The 17,901-nt window shown below is 38.0% G+C and overlaps 3 protein-coding genes across 3 annotated transcripts; 1 reads left to right on the top strand and 2 right to left on the bottom strand.

The window, feature by feature from the left end:
- Nucleotides 1-1,497: 1,497 nt before the first annotated feature.
- On the bottom strand, nucleotides 1,498-2,184 carry LOC21396766 (protein DMP8). Its single transcript, XM_010089849.1, has one exon. It carries the CDS (start codon nucleotides 2,182-2,184, stop codon nucleotides 1,498-1,500), a length of 687 nt encoding a protein of 228 aa, XP_010088151.1.
- Nucleotides 2,185-3,947: 1,763 nt separating this feature from the next.
- On the top strand, nucleotides 3,948-8,995 carry LOC21396767 (ATP-dependent zinc metalloprotease FTSH 6, chloroplastic). Its single transcript, XM_010089850.2, has 6 exons — nucleotides 3,948-4,538; nucleotides 4,810-5,350; nucleotides 5,429-5,742; nucleotides 5,938-6,178; nucleotides 6,285-6,603; nucleotides 7,479-8,995. The coding sequence occupies exons 1-6, from the start codon at nucleotides 3,949-3,951 to the stop codon at nucleotides 8,930-8,932; spliced, it is 3,459 nt and encodes a 1,152-aa protein (XP_010088152.2). The 5' UTR covers nucleotide 3,948; the 3' UTR covers nucleotides 8,933-8,995.
- Nucleotides 8,996-13,830: 4,835 nt separating this feature from the next.
- Nucleotides 13,831-16,223, bottom strand: LOC21396768 (amino acid transporter AVT1I). Its single transcript, XM_010089851.2, has 3 exons — nucleotides 15,922-16,223; nucleotides 14,828-15,435; nucleotides 13,831-14,594 (listed from the first exon to the last, which is right to left on the bottom strand). The coding sequence occupies exons 1-3, from the start codon at nucleotides 16,100-16,102 to the stop codon at nucleotides 14,073-14,075; spliced, it is 1,311 nt and encodes a 436-aa protein (XP_010088153.1). The 5' UTR covers nucleotides 16,103-16,223; the 3' UTR covers nucleotides 13,831-14,072.
- Between the last annotated feature and the right edge of the window lie 1,678 nt (nucleotides 16,224-17,901).

Here is a 17,901-nt window from a genome sequence, read left to right on the forward strand (position 1 = left end):
AAAACATTATAATAAAAATTAAATTTCTTAAAACGTTCATGAAAAGAAAACTAAATCAACAACCAAGAGAAGCTATCTTCACTATTAAAGCTTCATTTAGCTTGTACAACCATTGCAAATCTCCACTGTTGTTATTGGACTAATCTTAGAGAGTCCAAATCATGGTCTAACAAAAAACTAACGAAACAAATTAAGGAATAAAAATGGCCCATGATTTTTGCAGCAATTTCATATGTGGAAGAAGAATCCCTCCCCCTGGACAAAACAAAGACGTGCCATTCTTCTCTTTTTAAATCTAGTTCTCTTTTTCAAAAGAACAAAACACATTTAGTTCTAGAATGAATTTATACATCAAAAATTGAAGAAAAAGTAAGAAAAAATAAATGTCGTTGCGTAGGAAAACGACGATAAGATTAAATGTTAATGTATTGCTTCCATTTAAGGACACGTCTGGTTTCCCTTCGAGCAAGACAATTAAGATATATACGCAATGATATGTGAAAATATATAATTTTACTTTTAAAATTTAAGATGTCATTGAACAGAAACGAGAAATCATTTTTATAATTTACAATGCTAGAAACGACATGTAGTTACACTAACATTACTTGATACTCAGGATCACTTTTCCCCTTTACGAAAAACGACAAGCCATTTTATTAATAACTGCATGCCGTTTTTAGTAAGAAAAGAGTCACGTGAGAAAAAAACGACCATAAAAACTTAAATCGTATGTTTTCTTCATCAAGAAACGACATTTGTCATTTATTTGAAAAAAAAAATTTAAAACCATCTAATAAAAGAATATGTGTCCTACTCGTCGTTCAAAAGAGGATAAGATTATTGGGCGAGATTTTCTTTTTGTCTCTTTTTTTTTTTAATATGGAAAAGACACTACACGTCGTTTATTTGCTAAAGTATAATGACTACTGGAAACATCAACATATCGTCTTATATGAACCCATAAAACGACATCATGCGTCTTACAGCAACGAAAATGCCGTTCAGATTAGAGAGAAACGACACTGAATGAATTTTACACGTTTAACTCTGTTGGAGGAGGAAGCGTGATAAAAAAAATAAATGTATGTAAAGGACATGTTGCTACTGTAAATAATCACAAAAAACAAAAAACAGATGTCGTTTTCTTGAATCATGTATGCTATGACTGTCTTTGCTTAAGGGAATATATATTGCATCGGGTATGTATGATAATGATATTGTGTGTGTGTGTGAGAGAGAGATATATATAATTGTTCCTACAGAATGATTTTATATGATTATGCCTTTAACAGACACTAAATAATAAAAACAACAAATAATTAAAACAATATTCAATAGTACACCGAGTCTCTAAAATATACAGTTAAACAAACACATATATAAATCTTCTATAAATCCACTGAGAACCCAAACCAGAAAACTACTACACAAACAAACGATAACAACTACTACAAACATCAGTAATTAATAAATTGTCCCTCTCTTTTCATGTTCTTAGGAAGCCATGCAACCAATCCCATACCTCGTAGTGGGAAACACGAGGAACAATCCACTGCAAACAATCCCAACCATCAACGGAAAGCTCTCCATGATCTCATCCATGTCCTTCTGGTGGCCGGGAAACAGACAATCCGTCACGCGGTGGTCGGAGAACGCGATCGCCACGAACACCATGACCGACATGACCGCATGGACAAAGTCCGTAAGTCCAAGCTTGTACCTCTCGTCCTTTGGAACCTCGACGTCGAGACCAGGCTTGAAGACGGCCAGACCCTTGGGGGTGACGAAGCCGTAGTAGACCTTGCCGTCGGGGCCGCGGAAGCTGTCGGTGAAGTGGAAGAAGAAGCAGGAGAGGGAGCAGAGGCCGAGGAGTACGTGGACCATGGCGGTGGTCACGGCGGAGCAGCCGCCGTTGCGGTAGATCGCGGGGAGGACCATCTCAAAGGTAAGGAGAGTGCCGGTTGGGAGGAAGTTGGCCAGCATGGAGGTCTTTGAGAGCGTCTTCTGCACGCCCTTCGCCACCACGCGTCGCTTGCGTCCCGGTTCCCGAGGCGCCGCGGCAATGGTGGAGGAGGAGGTTGGGTCGGAGGGGTAAGGCGGCGCGGCGGCGTTGGTGTCGTAGTCTTGTGGGGTTGTGGTGTAGATTTTGATGCCGATCGGGGTTCCTTCGGTTGGCTCCATGGTACTTTTCTAGTTTGATGAAGAGAAGATGGTTTCAGAAAGAAAATTAAAATGGCGTGAAGTGTTCAGGGTGGTTTTTCGGGTTATATATGTAAGTGATGGAGAAGGAGGGCTTTTGTGACATGTGATGTGAATTGGATTTTTTTTTTTTTTTTTTTGGGTGGTTATTGACGGTTATGGGAAGTATTTTTTTTTGTTTGTTTGGGATTATTATGGAAATGGGTATTGGTAACCGTTTATGTATGTCGTTACATTTTATTTTTTTTTGAGAAATTATGTAGATCGTATTCGTACTTACAAAAATGGTTCAATATATATATATATAATATATATATGGTGTCTTCATATTCAGCCAAACTAATAAAAGTAAAAAAGAACACCTATTTTTCCTATTGATCTCGTTTCTGGTTGGCGTGTTTCTCCATGTTGTTCTCTCACTTCTCAGGATTGTTTTCGGTCTTCTATGTCGTTTCTGCATTGTTAATGTCTTGATGTTTCATGTCGTTGTTGATTTTTTGTCGTTTTTACGTCCATGTCGCTTGCAAATTTATGTTGTTCATCTGCTCTTGTCCTTTGTCTAATGAAGTCGTATTATGTTGTTTATATGTGGATTCACCATTTTTCTGGATTCTTGTCGTTTATATGTAGATGCGTTTTCTGGGATTGTTGTCGTTTTTCAATTTATATTTTGTGTCCGTTTTTATTTTTGTCGTTTTCACGTGGATGTCGTTTTTTGGGTATGTCATCGTTTATACGTGGATGCCAATTTTTAGGATTTTTGCCGTTTTCAATTTTGAGCATGCCGTTTTTTATGTTGTCGTTATGACGTTTGATTTCCTTTTTCCACGTTATTTGTTTTCCAATTGGTTTTCGTTTTCTGTCGTTTCCACTGTCAGTGTCCTCTTGTTGTCGTGTTCTTATTTTGTTGGTTTGTCAATTGATGTCGTTTATAAACTTGACGTCGTTAATTATTTTGATATTGTTTTGCACTTGACGCTGCTCTATAGAAATTGCTGTCGTTTCTTTTCCATGTCGTTTTCTCGTTTTTTTTTTTTTTTTCTTTTAATATTTTTATATCCTGTGGAGAAGAAAGTGGACAACCGTTCATCCAGACCAGGAATCCGACACATTTCTTGTTCTTAACTTAATCAAAGAGTTCAAACTTCAAATCTTTGATTTCATCATATATAAAAAAAATGCCGATAAAGTTTTTTTTCCCCTTTTTTTAATGTAATGCCGATAAAGGTGGAAAGATTGATAAAGCATATAGATATTTCAGGAAAAGTTTAATAAATTGTGGTTCATTTGCAAGCTTTTGGAGCTCAAATAATACTATACAACTGCCAAACAATGTCAATTATTACGTGGCACAATTTCGTGATATATTTTTAGGACGAATGCTAATCCACAGATGGAATATACCACTTTTTTCCTTCCAAGTGTGTGGCTGAGAAAAAGACATTTCAGTTTTCACTTTTCCATAAACTTGCTCATCATACATAACTATAAAAGCTACAGACAAAGACTATTCTGGATCCTTCATGAATCAAATAGAAAGTTTGAACTTTGAGGGAACAAATAAAATCAAACTAACAAAAATGACAAAAGGAGTACTGGAAATCTCCATCGTCTCCCATATTTAAGCAACTCACTCATTCCGTCCAAACCAAATCTGATCACCAACTAACTTCTCTAACGGTAGAAACAAAAAAAAAAAAGCCCTCTTCAAGCACATTCAACTACTCATAACATAACACAAAGAAAATGTCCTTATCTCTCTCTGTTTCTCTCCCTCCAATCTGCAAGTCCGAGGACATTTCTAGAGAGAACCACCTTCCCAAAATCACAAACAAAGAAGACCCATGTCACAGAAATCCCTCAGAACTCAAACTCAGCAGAAGAAACTTGATAAACTCTACTGCTTTGGGGCTTATAGGAATAGGGCTCTCTGTTTCTAAGCCTGCAAGGGCTGAGCCAGAGAGCCCTGTTTCTTCAACCTCAAGTAGAATGTCCTACTCCAGATTCTTGCAGTACTTGGAACAAGGAGCTGTGAAGAAAGTGGACCTGTTCGAGAACGGCACCGTTGCGATCGCCGAAATCTTTAACCCGACGTTAGAGAAGATCCAGAGAGTCAAGATTCAGTTGCCTGGATTGCCAGAAGAACTGGTGAGGAAAATGAAAGAGAAGAATGTGGATTTTGCTGCTCATCCTATGGAAATCAACTATTGGCCTGCAATACTAGACTTGTTGGGAAACTTGGCTTTTCCATTGATATTGCTTGGCTCATTGATCTTAAGGAGTTCAGGTCCAAACACACCTGCAGGAGGACCCAACTTGCCTTTTGGCCTCGGAAGGTACTAATTGAACAGATTTTTCATTCATCTTTTATGACTTCTTTATTTATTTTTTCTTTTTTTAAGAGAGAACAGCATTCATTCAATAAAGAGCAATGTTAGGAGATACCGGTAGTGCTCAACATCACATATTAATAAAAGCCTGTTCCATGCTCTGGGGTCTACAAGTGGGGTCCGGTGCTCCCAAACATTTTTTTTTATAAAACAAAGAACTATGATTTTCTAGCACTATTTATGTTTTTTCACTGACATGATTCTTGTGGCATATCAGGAGCAAAGCCAAATTTCAAATGGAACCAAACACTGGGGTGACATTTGATGATGTGGCTGGAGTTGATGAAGCGAAGCAAGATTTCCAAGAGATTGTGGAGTTCTTGAAAACCCCAGAAAAGTTTGCTGCTGTTGGGGCAAGAATTCCCAAGGGTGTTCTCTTAGTGGGGCCACCTGGGACTGGAAAGACATTGCTGGCCAAGGCCATTGCAGGGGAAGCAGGGGTTCCTTTCTTCTCTCTTTCGGGGTCAGAGTTCATCGAGATGTTTGTCGGAGTAGGGGCGTCAAGGGTGCGTGACTTGTTCAACAAGGCAAAGGCGAATTCGCCGTGCTTGGTGTTCATTGATGAGATAGATGCTGTGGGGAGGCAGAGAGGGACAGGCATTGGTGGAGGAAATGATGAGAGGGAACAGACTTTGAATCAGTTGCTCACTGAAATGGATGGTTTTAGTGGAAATAGTGGAGTGATTGTCATTGCAGCTACTAATCGGCCCGAAATTCTTGATTCTGCTTTGCTTAGGCCTGGCAGATTTGACAGACAGGTAAGGTAATCGCCCCTTTAAAAAAAATGCTTTGAAAACTTAGTTTAGGACAGTAGTAAGTTTGTCTGTTTTTGTTAGGTTACTGTTGGATTACCGGATATAAAAGGAAGAGAAGAGATACTAAAGGTGCATAGCAACAACAAGAGGCTTGACAAGGATGTTTCTCTCAGCCTAATTGCCATGCGAACGCCAGGATTTAGCGGAGCGGACCTGGCGAATCTCATGAATGAAGCAGCCATTCTTGCTGGTAGGAGAGGCAAAGACAAGATCACAATTGAGGAAATCGATGACTCGATTGATCGGATTGTGGGCGGTATGGAGGGAACAAAGATGACAGATGGAAAGAACAAAACCCTGGTGGCTTACCATGAAGTCGGCCATGCCGTCTGCGCGTAAGTTCTTTCATCCTCCACAACTTCTTGCCGTACTAAATGCATTAGCCTTTGCACGTCTCACTAAAGAGGCAATGGAAGAAATAGTACAATTTAGTCACAAATTTTCATGCATTAATTCATAACATATTAGAGCACTACCTTTTGAACTATAATAAACTAATTATGCACACATTATTGTTTGATATTTTGCAGCACATTGACGCCAGGCCATGACCCAGTACAGAAAGTTACTCTTATTCCAAGAGGCCAAGCCCGTGGACTAACATGGTTCATACCGGCAGAAGATCCCACTCTCATCTCCAAGCAACAACTATTTGCTAGAATAGTCGGAGGCCTAGGGGGTCGAGCCGCTGAGGAAGTCATCTTTGGCGAACCGGAAATCACCACCGGAGCCGCAGGGGACTTGCAACAAATCACACAGATAGCAAGACAGGTATATATATTATATGCCTGTGCAATATATACTTTTCTGTTTTTTTCTACGTCAGATCACATCAGACTCATATAGTACTAACAAGTTTTCTTGTTTTGTTTCGCAGATGGTAACAATGTTTGGCATGTCGGAGATTGGTCCATGGGCCTTGATGGACCCCGTGGTTCAAAGCGGCGACATGGTGCTGAGGATGCTGGCAAGGAACTCCATCTCGGAAAAGCTTGCGGAGGACATTGACTCGGCGGTGCGACGCATAGTAGGGAATGCATATGAGATTGCAAAGAACCACATAAGGAACAACCGTGAGGCGATAGATAAACTAGTTGAGGTTCTACAAGAAAAGGAAACGCTAACGGGAGATGAATTTAGAGCAATTCTTTCTGAATTCACCGAGACGACTCCTATAAAGGTCAACAAAATCCCTGTCCGCCAAATGATTGAAGCCTAGGTCTATATATATATATATATACACACACACACACACACACATACATACATCAATAGATGCAGTCATGAAGTATAGGCATAGAACAGTCTTGTACAATATGGTTATGCACAGTTAGTTTGGCGAGAGTATAGCTTGCAGAACAGAATGTACGTAATTAGCAAGGTTTTAGTGTTCAATTATTAGAAAAGCTTGTGAATTTCTGTGTGTGCGTATTATGTTGTTGAGCAGTTGATAAAATTGGATAAACTTAAACTAAGCGAACTCAAATCTGACAAATTCAAGGGATGAATTCATATGAAATCAAGTCAAAAAAGTTTTTCTGAAGATGAAAACCTATCTATCAAGTAACACAAAGTATCCATACGTAATCACAAGTATACGGGTATAACAAGTTTAAAAAAAAAAAAAAAAAGTTTTTCTAATAAAAAAGTTTTGATGATTCTCATTAATCAATTACTCTACATTATTTTTAAGTGACCGGCTCATTGTTCAATAACTCTCGGTAAGAGTTAATTTTAGATGATTTTCATTAATTAATTACCTTAGCTCATTATTCATTAGCACAATACAGACATTTCTAAGCATGTGAGGTCTCGTATAATCACGCCCATATAAAGCAACTACAGCTGGTCGTCTTACCCTACACTGCTGTTCATAAAGAAAATTAACGGATAACTTTCACTCAAAAATTAATTAAAGGAAAAGAAGACGTGCACACGCAACAAGAGTAAGAGGAAAAAGAACAACCTTTGGCAGCCCAAAGCCCAACTGAATGGATGGTTGGGATTTCAACAAAATCTTCCCTCCAGAACTCCCCAACGGTCTCAAATTTTCTCTCCATAAACCACCATTTCCTCTCTCTTCTCAAGCTCTGCCCATCCATCAAACACCTCTCTCAGATTCACGCTCGCCTCCGTGTCTTCGGCCTTCACCGAGACCCATTTCTCCTCACAGAGCTCGTCCGCTTCTGCGCGTTATCTCCCTCAAAAGACTTGCGCTACGCCCGAACCCTTCTTGATCACTCCGATGACTCGCCGACCGCTTCGTGGAACTTCCTCATCAGAGGCTACGCCTCCGGCGAACGCTCTTCTCGAGAGGCCATCTCGGTTTTCCGCAAAATGCGGGGCCGGGGAATTAGACCCAACAATCTTACCTTCTCGTTTCTTTTTAAGGCTTGCGCTGCGGTCGCGGCGCTTAGACAAGGGAGGCAGGTGCAGGTTGACGCCTTCAAGTTTGGATTGGACGTCGATGTTTATGTTCGGAACAATTTGATCAATTTTTACGGGTGTTGCAAGAAGATTAAGGATGCGCGTCGGATGTTCGATGAAATGCCTGTGAGAACCACTGTTTCATGGAATTCGGTTATTACCGCCTGCGTTGAGAATCTGCAGTTTGGTGATGGAATTGGGTATTTTGTTAAGATGAGGAATTCCAAGTTTGAGCCCAACGAGACTACCATGGTGGTCTTGCTTTCCGCGGCTGCGGAGCTGGGAAACTTGAGCTTAGGGAGATGGATTCATTCTCAAGCAATTGTAAGAGGATTGGTTATAAATTGCCAACTTGGTACTGCTCTCGTACACATGTACGCCAAGTCCGGCGCTCTTTCTTTCGCCGAGGTACTCTTTCATAGGCTGAAAGAGAGAAACGTATGGACTTGGAGTGCAATGATATTAGGACTTGCCCAACACGGCTTTGCCAAAGAAGCTCTTGATCTTTTCTCAAAAATGATGAACTCTTCTGTACGGCCAAACTACGTCACGTTTCTCGGCGTCCTCTGTGCTTGTAGCCACACCGGTCTGGTACACGATGGTTACCGCTACTTTCACGAAATGGAGCATGTGCACGGAATTAAGCCCATGGTGATACATTATGGCGCCATGGTTGATGTCTTAGGCCGCGCTGGCCACCTCAGCGAGGCTTACGATTTCATAAAGAACATGCCCATTGAGCCTGACCCTGTTGTGTGGAGGACACTGCTGAGTGCCTGCAGTGCGAGTGGCGCCAACGATGATGAGGGCGTGGGGGATAAGGTGAGGAAGAGGTTGCTTGAGTTGGAGCCGAGGAGGTGCGGGAATCTAGTGATGGTGGCGAACATGTATGCTGGAGTTGGGAGGTGGAAGGAAGCGGCTGATGTGAGAAGAGTTATGAGAAAGGGAAGGATGAAGAAGCCGGCAGGGGAGAGTTGCATTGAGTCAGGTGGTTTAATCTGTAGGTTTTTTTCTGGTTATGATTCTAATGCTGATTATGAGTGTATTTACAAGTTATTAGATGTACTGAATTTGCACATGAAGATGATCAACCTGTAAGCTGTAACAAAGTTTGTTGGCAATTTTCCTTTTCTTGTTGCAAATGTGGGAAGTTTGGTATTCAACAAACGACATCTTTTCCACTTTGCTATTTGCTGATAATGCGTTTATGTAGAGACAGACTACTATTTGTCTGTTTCTCCCCTCCTTATCTTAAGTGAAAAAAAAAAAAAAAAAAAAAAACGAACGTTGATGATTAGAGGGACTGGGACTTTAGGCAGAATTATATGTTTTTGCTAGGAACATGCGGATAATTACAGTGAAAAGTCTTTATTTACGAACGACATTGACGTGAAGAACAAAAGCAACCACGTGAAAAATCAAACGTCAACATTGTGGAAAGTAAAAGAATGTCGAGTCAGACTTGCGAGCAATTAAACCGCGAAAAAAATTAAAATACGTTGATACACGAAACGACAACAAAAATACCAGACATAAACTTAACAGCGACATCAAGTTCAATAACAAAAAACACAAGGAACGTCAACATGAATGTTGGGATTTGTTTCCCAAATTCTGTATTGATTCTAATCATTTTATGATTGGCATTATTTTAGAAATGATTGGCTGGTTGATTATATTTGAGAATAGATGTGCAGTTGGTAAGCTCTTTATGAAAGGTTTCTGTAAGATCTAGAAACTTAATTCAGTTACTATTTTTGAAAAGTCAATTATTGATCCTAAGATGGTAAATTGTTAATTGGTGATTTGATTGATATTTGATTGAGTTTTCGTAGCTGGATGATCTTCCTCTGTCTCCTAAGAACGTGTCCAGGTTCATATATCAGTTTCGGAAAGGTTTTAGAATTAAAGCAGATTGATTCGGACTGGTTTTGAGAAAGTCGACCTAGACAGATATGTTACAGTTATTGTTGCAACAAGGATCTGCAACAGATTTGGTTCAACGAATAAATTGAAGAGGCCGTCAAGCTGTTATCATTTTTTCTTATTTATTCAAAGAGTCTTTTGTATCGCTGTACACCTTTTGATTAGTTATGCTGGGTTGTGAGAGAGGTGAGCACTTATATTCAAGAGAGATGATTTGAGTGTTTTTTGAGAGAAAAACTTAGTTGGAGGGATTCCAATGTTAACAAGTCGAGGGGATCTCGCTGTTCAAGTCCATTGGGAAATTGCAAGTTCATAGGCGTCTTCTTAGAGAGGGATTCTCGGGTAGATTAAGTCCAATTGAATTGTCAAAGAGTTCTTAGTGGATTGTTCATCATCTGGGCGTGGCCCCATGGAGTAGGTTGTGACCGAACCGCGATACCATTTCTCTCATGTTCTTTTATTTTACGTCTCTGCATTATTTATATTGTCTTACAAAGTATTAAAAGACTCAAACCGGTACTAACAATTGGTATCAGAGTGGGTCACTGACGTGTATTTTGGTGAGGTCCTGGTGTACTGGTTGATTTTGCATGAATGGATGTCATGAGAGAAGGAGGAATTGTAAACAAACCACTGTTTCTAGAAGGTGTCAATTACCCCTATTGGAAGGCTCGCATGAAAGCTTTCATTAAAGCTATTGATGAGAAGGTATGACGATCTGTCTTAACCGGATGGACTCATCCAACAACTAAAGATGATAAAGGCAATACCATTCCTAAGCCAGAAGAGGAATGGTCCAACGATGAGGACAAGCTAGCAAACAGTAATTCAAAAGCATTGAACGCCATTTTCAATGCTGTGGATGTTAATCAATTCAAATTGATTTTAACATGTGAGTCCGCTAATGAAGCGTGGGATATTCTTCGAACTGCACATGAAGGTACGGATGCTGTGAAGTCTTTAAAACTTCAAATCCTCACAACTCGTTTTGAGCGTTTGCGTATGGAGGAAGATGAGTGTATTGTCAATTTCAACTTAAAGCTTTGTAATATTGCTAACGAAGCCTTCGCCATTGGAGAAAAATATTCTGATGCCAAATTGGTGAAAAAGACCTTGAGGTCACTTCCGGCACGTTTTGCTTACAAAGTGACAGCCATCGAAGAAGTAAAAAACGTGGAGAAGATGAGACTTGATGAACTCATATGTAATCTTCAAACCTTTGAGATAAACTTTAAGGATAAAAAGAAAAGTAGAGGAATTACTCTTCAAGCTGATTATGATGATATGTCCACCAAAGATGAGACCGATGAAGATGGCGACTTGAGTGAGTCTCTTACCTTACTCACCAAAAACTTCAATAAAATGCTGAGAAAAATCAACAAGAAATGGATATTTAGAGAGAATTCAAAGAACAAAAATTCTCAAAAGAAGAATTTTAACTCTTAACAGTTTGAAGGGAAGAAAAGAAATAAGGGAATACAATGCCAAGAATGTGAAGGATTCAGACATGTTCAAGCGGAGCGTGGAAACACTCTCAAGAAGAGAAACAAGGCTGCCATGGCGTCTACATGGAGTGATGATTCGGATGAAAGTCAAGAGGAAGCATATGATCACACCAGTAATTATGTGGCCTTCACTGTAAGTAATAAATTCACAGATAAAAATTTGTTGAACACTGATAATGTTGTTGCAGAGTCTGTTGCAACAGCATCTGTAACAACTTCTGGGGGAGTTGTTGATGATATAGATTTCGAGGATGAAACTGAAGATGACAGTGGCGACGATGACCTAAGTCTTGGGAAGATTCGTGAGGCTTATAAAAAGATGTACAACAAATTGCTTGTTGTTTGCAAACGAAATAAATCGCTTGAAGATGAAGTTGTTGTCTTAACAAAGGAAAGAGATGAGTTGAAGAAAACTGCAACAAATTATGAAATCTTGGCAACAAAGCATCAAATAAAGCTTACTGAGACCAGACTCGAATTAGAGCATACCCAGAAGAATTTAAGGATGCTAAACTCGGGCACAACAAAATTGGATCACTTACTCTCACAACAAAAAACTTGTGGTGATCATTCAGGCCTTGGCTACAAGGGTCAAGAAATTTTTGGAAAGACTGTCTTTGTGAAAGGAGCCACTAGTACTATGATGCAGTCTTTTAAGAAAGCTCGGGTAAGATTAGACAAGAAGTTTGTTGCAAAGCCTGTTGTAACAAGACAAGCAACAAACAGGTTTGTTCCTATCTATCACTATTGTAATTTGCTTGGCCACATTATACCTAGATGTTACAAATACTTGAATGCTTTAAAAAGAGATATGATCATTAATCCACTAAATTTCGCATTCACCAGAAGGACACCTAAAGCAAAGATTGATGTGGAAAATAAATTTCCTAGACTTGTGTGGGTAAGAAAATCTGATTTAAGGTGTCATGGGGCTTACACTTCTTTTAAAGCATGTACTACTAACTCTGAGTATTGTGGTAATGGTCACTTCAAGCTTTTGATAGGTGATAAAAGTAATATGCATGAGAGACTATCATATTCAAAGGGAGTAAGACTCGTAGAGGATTCAGGGGGAATAAGACTCATAGAGGATTTAGGGAGAGCAATTTGTAGAAATCAATGAATTGGAACGTGATCTGGAGGAAAGTGTTGCACAGAGTGTTCCATCAGGTGTTGCAACACTTTCTGCGACATCAGTTTTATTTTGGCTTATTTTTATCAAAAAGGGGGAGTAAGTAGTCTATGATGTTTTAGTTCAGGCGGAGTTTTTCTTGGAGACAATTTGCTTCTGACTTTATGAAAGTTATTTTGTTTCAGTTTCCATTTTTAGTTTTGTCAAAACAATGCCAAATGGGGAGATTGTTGGGATTTATTTCTCAAATTCTGTATTGATTCTAATCATTTTATGATTGGCATTATTTTAGGAATGATTGGCTGGTTGATTGTGTTTGAGAATAGATGTGCAGCTGGCAAACTCTTTATGGAAGGTTTCTATAAGATCTGGAAACTTAATTCAGTTACTGTTTTTAAAAAGTCAACTATTGATCTTAAGATGGTAAATTGTTAATTGGTGATTTGATTGATATTTGATTGAGTTTTCGTAGCTAGATGGTCTTTCTCTGTCTCATAAGAACGTGTCCAGGTTTATATATCAGTTTCGAAAAGGTTTCTGAATTAAACCAGATTGATTCGGGCTGGTTTTGATAAAGTTGACCTTGACAGCTATGTTGCAGTTATTGTTGCAACAAGGATTTGCAACAGATTTGGTTCAGCGAATTAATTGAAGAGGTCGTCAAGCTGTTATCATTTTTGCTTATTTATTCAAAGAGTCTCTTGTATCTTTGTACACATTTTGATTAGTTTTGCTAGGTTGTGAGAGAGGTGAGCACTTGTATTCCAGAGAGATGATTTGAGTGTTTTTTTAGAGAAAAACTTAGTTGGAGAGATTCCAATGTTAAAAAGTCGAGGGGATCTCGCTGTTCAAGTCCATTGGAAAATTATAAGTTCATAGGCGTCTTCTTAGAGATGGATTCTCGGGTAGATTAAGTCCAATTAAATTGTAAAAGAGTTCTTAGTGGATTGTTCATTATCTAGGCGTGGCCTCGCGTAGTAAGTTGTGACCGAACCGCGATACTATTTTTCTCGTGTTCTTTTATTTTATGTCTCTGTATTATTTATATTGTCTTATAAAGTATTAAAAGAAACAATGAAGAATCGCAACAATCCTATGAAGACATGAAAAAGGGAAAAGGACGAGAACACTAAAATCAAACGACAATAAACAGAAAATCATAGCAACAGGGAATCGCAGCGATTTGAATAGGGCCAACAGCGAAAAAAGTACACCAAACGTGAGTGGGTAATCAGCGTGAAAGAGGTAGAGGGGTGGCAAGAGAATGAGATCATGAGAAAATACGACATAAAAACGACAAGAAGACGAACACCATACGAAACGACAACCACTCGGGAAACGACAAAAATATAAAACGGCATTTACTGCTTAGAAGAGTGAAGCCTCTACATTCAGTAATGCGAAAGGTGTTAAATTATAGGAAGAAAATCGCGGGACAAACTGTTTACACTCATTTTTATTTTAAAAAAAAAAAATACATTGATTAACATGAGCTACAGTTGGCGCTCACAAAATGCTAAGCATAACTTGTTCAACAACTCCCAAGCAGTGGTCAATAAAAACTATCCTAAACAAGAATCCAAAGAGGCAAATCCAATAAAAACTATCCTAAACAAAAATCCAAAGAGGCAAATCCAATGATATGCTCTCTGAACCTCCCAAAAAATATAAGTTTTTACATTTTCAGATTTCCTATTATCTCTAATACAGACGTATAGGTACCAAATACAGTAACTGCAACGCCCATTAATATAATCCCCACTAGAACCACCACTTCAAATCCAAATCTCCGGTAAACACCAGAAATCTTTAAGTAACACAAACATGGAAGTATGATTGAAGCTGCGACGCTCAAAAATGCCCCAACCAATGACATTAGGGAAGCGAAAAATGGCACGGATAGTGCTACTACGACAGAGCTGATGACCAAGGTTGTGCCAATCAATAGACTTAAGAGTCGTTTGTTAATGGGGCACGGACATCCATTTTTTACAGCGTCAATTATGGGTGTGACCATTAGAGCATATTTAGCTATGGGATTGACCAATGTTGTGTATATTGCCACTCTTGAGCTGAGCTTTGCTGTTGGGAGGTTCAAAGTGATCTGTGATTCAACCCCGGATCCGAACATTAAGTACCCGAATACTGCCATTGATGCGTAGCTAATAGTGCAGAGGAGGAAACAGAGAAGCAGGACCTGCACAAGAAAAAGAATTAGGTCCGTTCATTTCACCGATTTGAGTTTAAAATTTAAATTTTATTACGGTAAAAAATTCTTAAAAACAATCACATCTAACAAAAAAAAAATTATATTTTTTGATGGTTATCAAAATTGTGAGGTATCAATAGGGGTATTTTTTGTATCCTATCAAAAAATTGTCCTATTAAAAAAAATATGAATTCTAAAAGATAAGTACCCATTTTACTTACATTGGAGAATTGGTGTTTTTCCTTCATGGAACTGTAGAGGGTGGGGAAAACTGGGTGTGCACAATAACAAAAGGCAAACAAACTAACAGCAGTAGGGATTCCGCTCCAATTAAGCAGAGTTCCCTCTTGGCGGAATCCAATTCCGTCGAAAGCGCCGGTCCACAGAATCGATCCCAGAATGATAGCAGAGGCTAAAACCCCACTTGCTGAGAGATAAGAAAGAAGGCTCAGATTATCCAACCAAACTGATGGTAAGATAACAAGGGCAACAATCAACACAAAGCATTGTTTCCCATCAATAGCTAATCCCGAAAACTCGAGCCCGACCCCCGGAAACAGATTGCTCAAGTTGTCCCCTTCTAGAATCAGGAAGCCTGCTGAGACTAAGTAGAGCTCTGTGTACATGATGACTGATATTATAATCCTTCCTTTGTTTCCGAAAGCGCGTTCTCCAATGTCGGGGTATGTTCGAATGTTGGAATCGAAATCCATGCATCTTTTAATGAGCAAGCCAGAGTAAAAGGCTGCTAGTGCAAGAGTAAAGAATAGTATCAAGCTTAGCCACCCTCCTGAGGCCAGTGCATAAGGAACTGATAATATCCCAACTCCTGAAAAACATAAAAGGGAAATACCAAATTTAGCATTAAGCTTTAGGCCTTGTAATAGTAAAGTTTGTTACATGGTACAAGAAAAAATAAAAAAAAAAATAAAAAAAATTGACTAAGTTTTTGTCCTTGAAATTCAGCACTTGGTCTCTACAAGTACTTAATTAGGTTCTATTTAGTGTTGAAATCTAGGCTTAGTTTTTGTCCTTGAAATTCAGCACTTGGTCTCTACAAGTACTTAATTAGGTTCTATTTAGTGTTGAAATCTAGGCTTAGTTTTTGTCCTTGAAATTCAGCACTTGGTCTCTACAAGTACTTAATTAGGTTCTATTTAGTGTTGAAATCTAGGCTTAGTTTTTGTCCTTGAAATTCAGCACTTGGTCTCTACAAGTACTTAATTAGGTTCTATTTAGTGTTGAAATCTAGGCTTAGTATTGCAGAACAAGAAGTGGTAAAAGTGAAAATGGAATGTCTAGAAAGAGTAAAGACCTGATAAGGCATTTAGTCCATTGAAACAGGTTTTGAAGAAAGAGGTGGTGCTTGTGGAGGCATCATGGTGATGGTTTGACTCTACTTCCTCTAGCTTGTCACTGCTTCCCAGACCATTCTTCTTCTCTTCAAACAGAAGAGGCAAAGTCAACGGAAATCCATATGTTGGGTCGGCCTCCATTATTAGAGAGGGAGAGAGAGATTTCTAAAGTTTCAGTATGCAATGAGAACTTGCAGGGAAGAGGCCAGAAACAGAGAGAGAAAGAGCTTTCTAGTAGTTCAATGAGAAGATGTGAGAGAAGGAGGAGATATACTTTTGTATCTACTAGCTAGAGATATGATATATATACATATATGTGTGTGTGTGTATTGATTAGATATACTTTAAGGCGTCGTATTCAAACACGTTAGCCAAAAAAAGAGAGAACCATAAACGAGTCGTATCGTAATACAGTGTCTAGATATTAGACGTAACTTTGTGTATATTGTACCTTCTTCTCCGAGTAGGACAAGGACAATTCAAGAGGTACAACTAATACAACGTTTCACATGTTTACAACGTTAATTAAATAGTTAGTTGACCTAGCATAAAACATATATACATACACATATATATATATATTTTTAATTATTACTCTAATATTTATTCATACGATAAATATCTTATTTTAACCTTACGATTAATGTAATTAAATTATTATTATGTCACGTCATTAAATTGTTATATTTAATAAGTAAGAGTTGTAATAATTAAAACCTTAAATATATATATATATATATATGCAAAGTTAGTTAGCTGGGCAGTCCAATAAATATATATATATTTTTTATATTCTCTTCTCGTATAGCATTATTTCTACTTGTGTGTAACATTTTATTTGTTCAAGTTCAATACTCAATATTACAAAGAGTAAACTGCATTTTTTTTTAATATTACACTTAAATAAATTAAGTATTATATATACAAATAAAATATGATATATGAGAATATAGAAAAAAATTACACTTATTGGACTCATCTGGATACCAAATTTAAGACAATTTCGTATATACATATATAGAGAGAGGTAGCGTACTATTTATGTTCTTTCCTCAGACAAATGATGTTCCTACTCATGATGAACGTGATTCACATTCTTCAAAATGGACGAATACGGAATACATATCCCAAACAATGAGATAAAATAAAAAAATAAAAAATTATATGCAGACAAAAGATGGTTCATTTGTTTATTGCGTTTAAACTCATAATTTTAATTTTGTTACAGTGTTTTATTTTTTTTAAAAAAATTAATTTCAAATTCTAAAATTAAAAATTACTAGTTTAAAAGGATAAACCAAACGAGCTCTAAGTATATGTACATTTTTTCATAAATTGGATCAAGTATCAAGACAGAATCACATCCAAATTAATTTGGCACCCAAATTCACCTTTTAACGCATTTCAGTGCCATCAATTTCATTAAACAAGAAAAAAATTTACGAAATTCAGGAGCAATTACACAAATAAAAGAAAAAGACAAAATGGTGTGTAAAAATATAGAGCAAAATATTGGAGGGGATGGAAATCCACGTACGTAATCAATTCTTAAAATAAAAATGCCTCGTTAAACTCTTGATGTGGATAAAAACTCATAGGATTCGTTTTTCAAACTGGTCTTGAAGGGTGAGTCCTAATGAATTTGTTAAATAATTTCTTTTGTACAAAATTCATACGTGTATATCAAGGTGTATTCTTAGAAAACAGGTATGGGAAGGGTGGTCGAGCCGTAATTACCTCTTAGAACGTGATATAGAATAGATGCAAGGAATTTTCACATATTTGAGCCATATACCTCATCACAAGCTAATGAGATTGAACTCGTAGCTTGAAAATAGAAACTTAAATTTGAGACTTCTCATCTATTAAACTGCGTGGGAGTAAGGTAACGAGTGAGAATGGTGGTCCAGCATAACTATTTAGAATGTGATTTAGATGTA

The sequence above is a fragment of the Morus notabilis genome, unplaced genomic scaffold (assembly GCF_000414095.1).
Source record: "Morus notabilis unplaced genomic scaffold, ASM41409v2 Scaffold897, whole genome shotgun sequence".
NCBI lineage: Eukaryota > Viridiplantae > Streptophyta > Magnoliopsida > Rosales > Moraceae > Morus > Morus notabilis.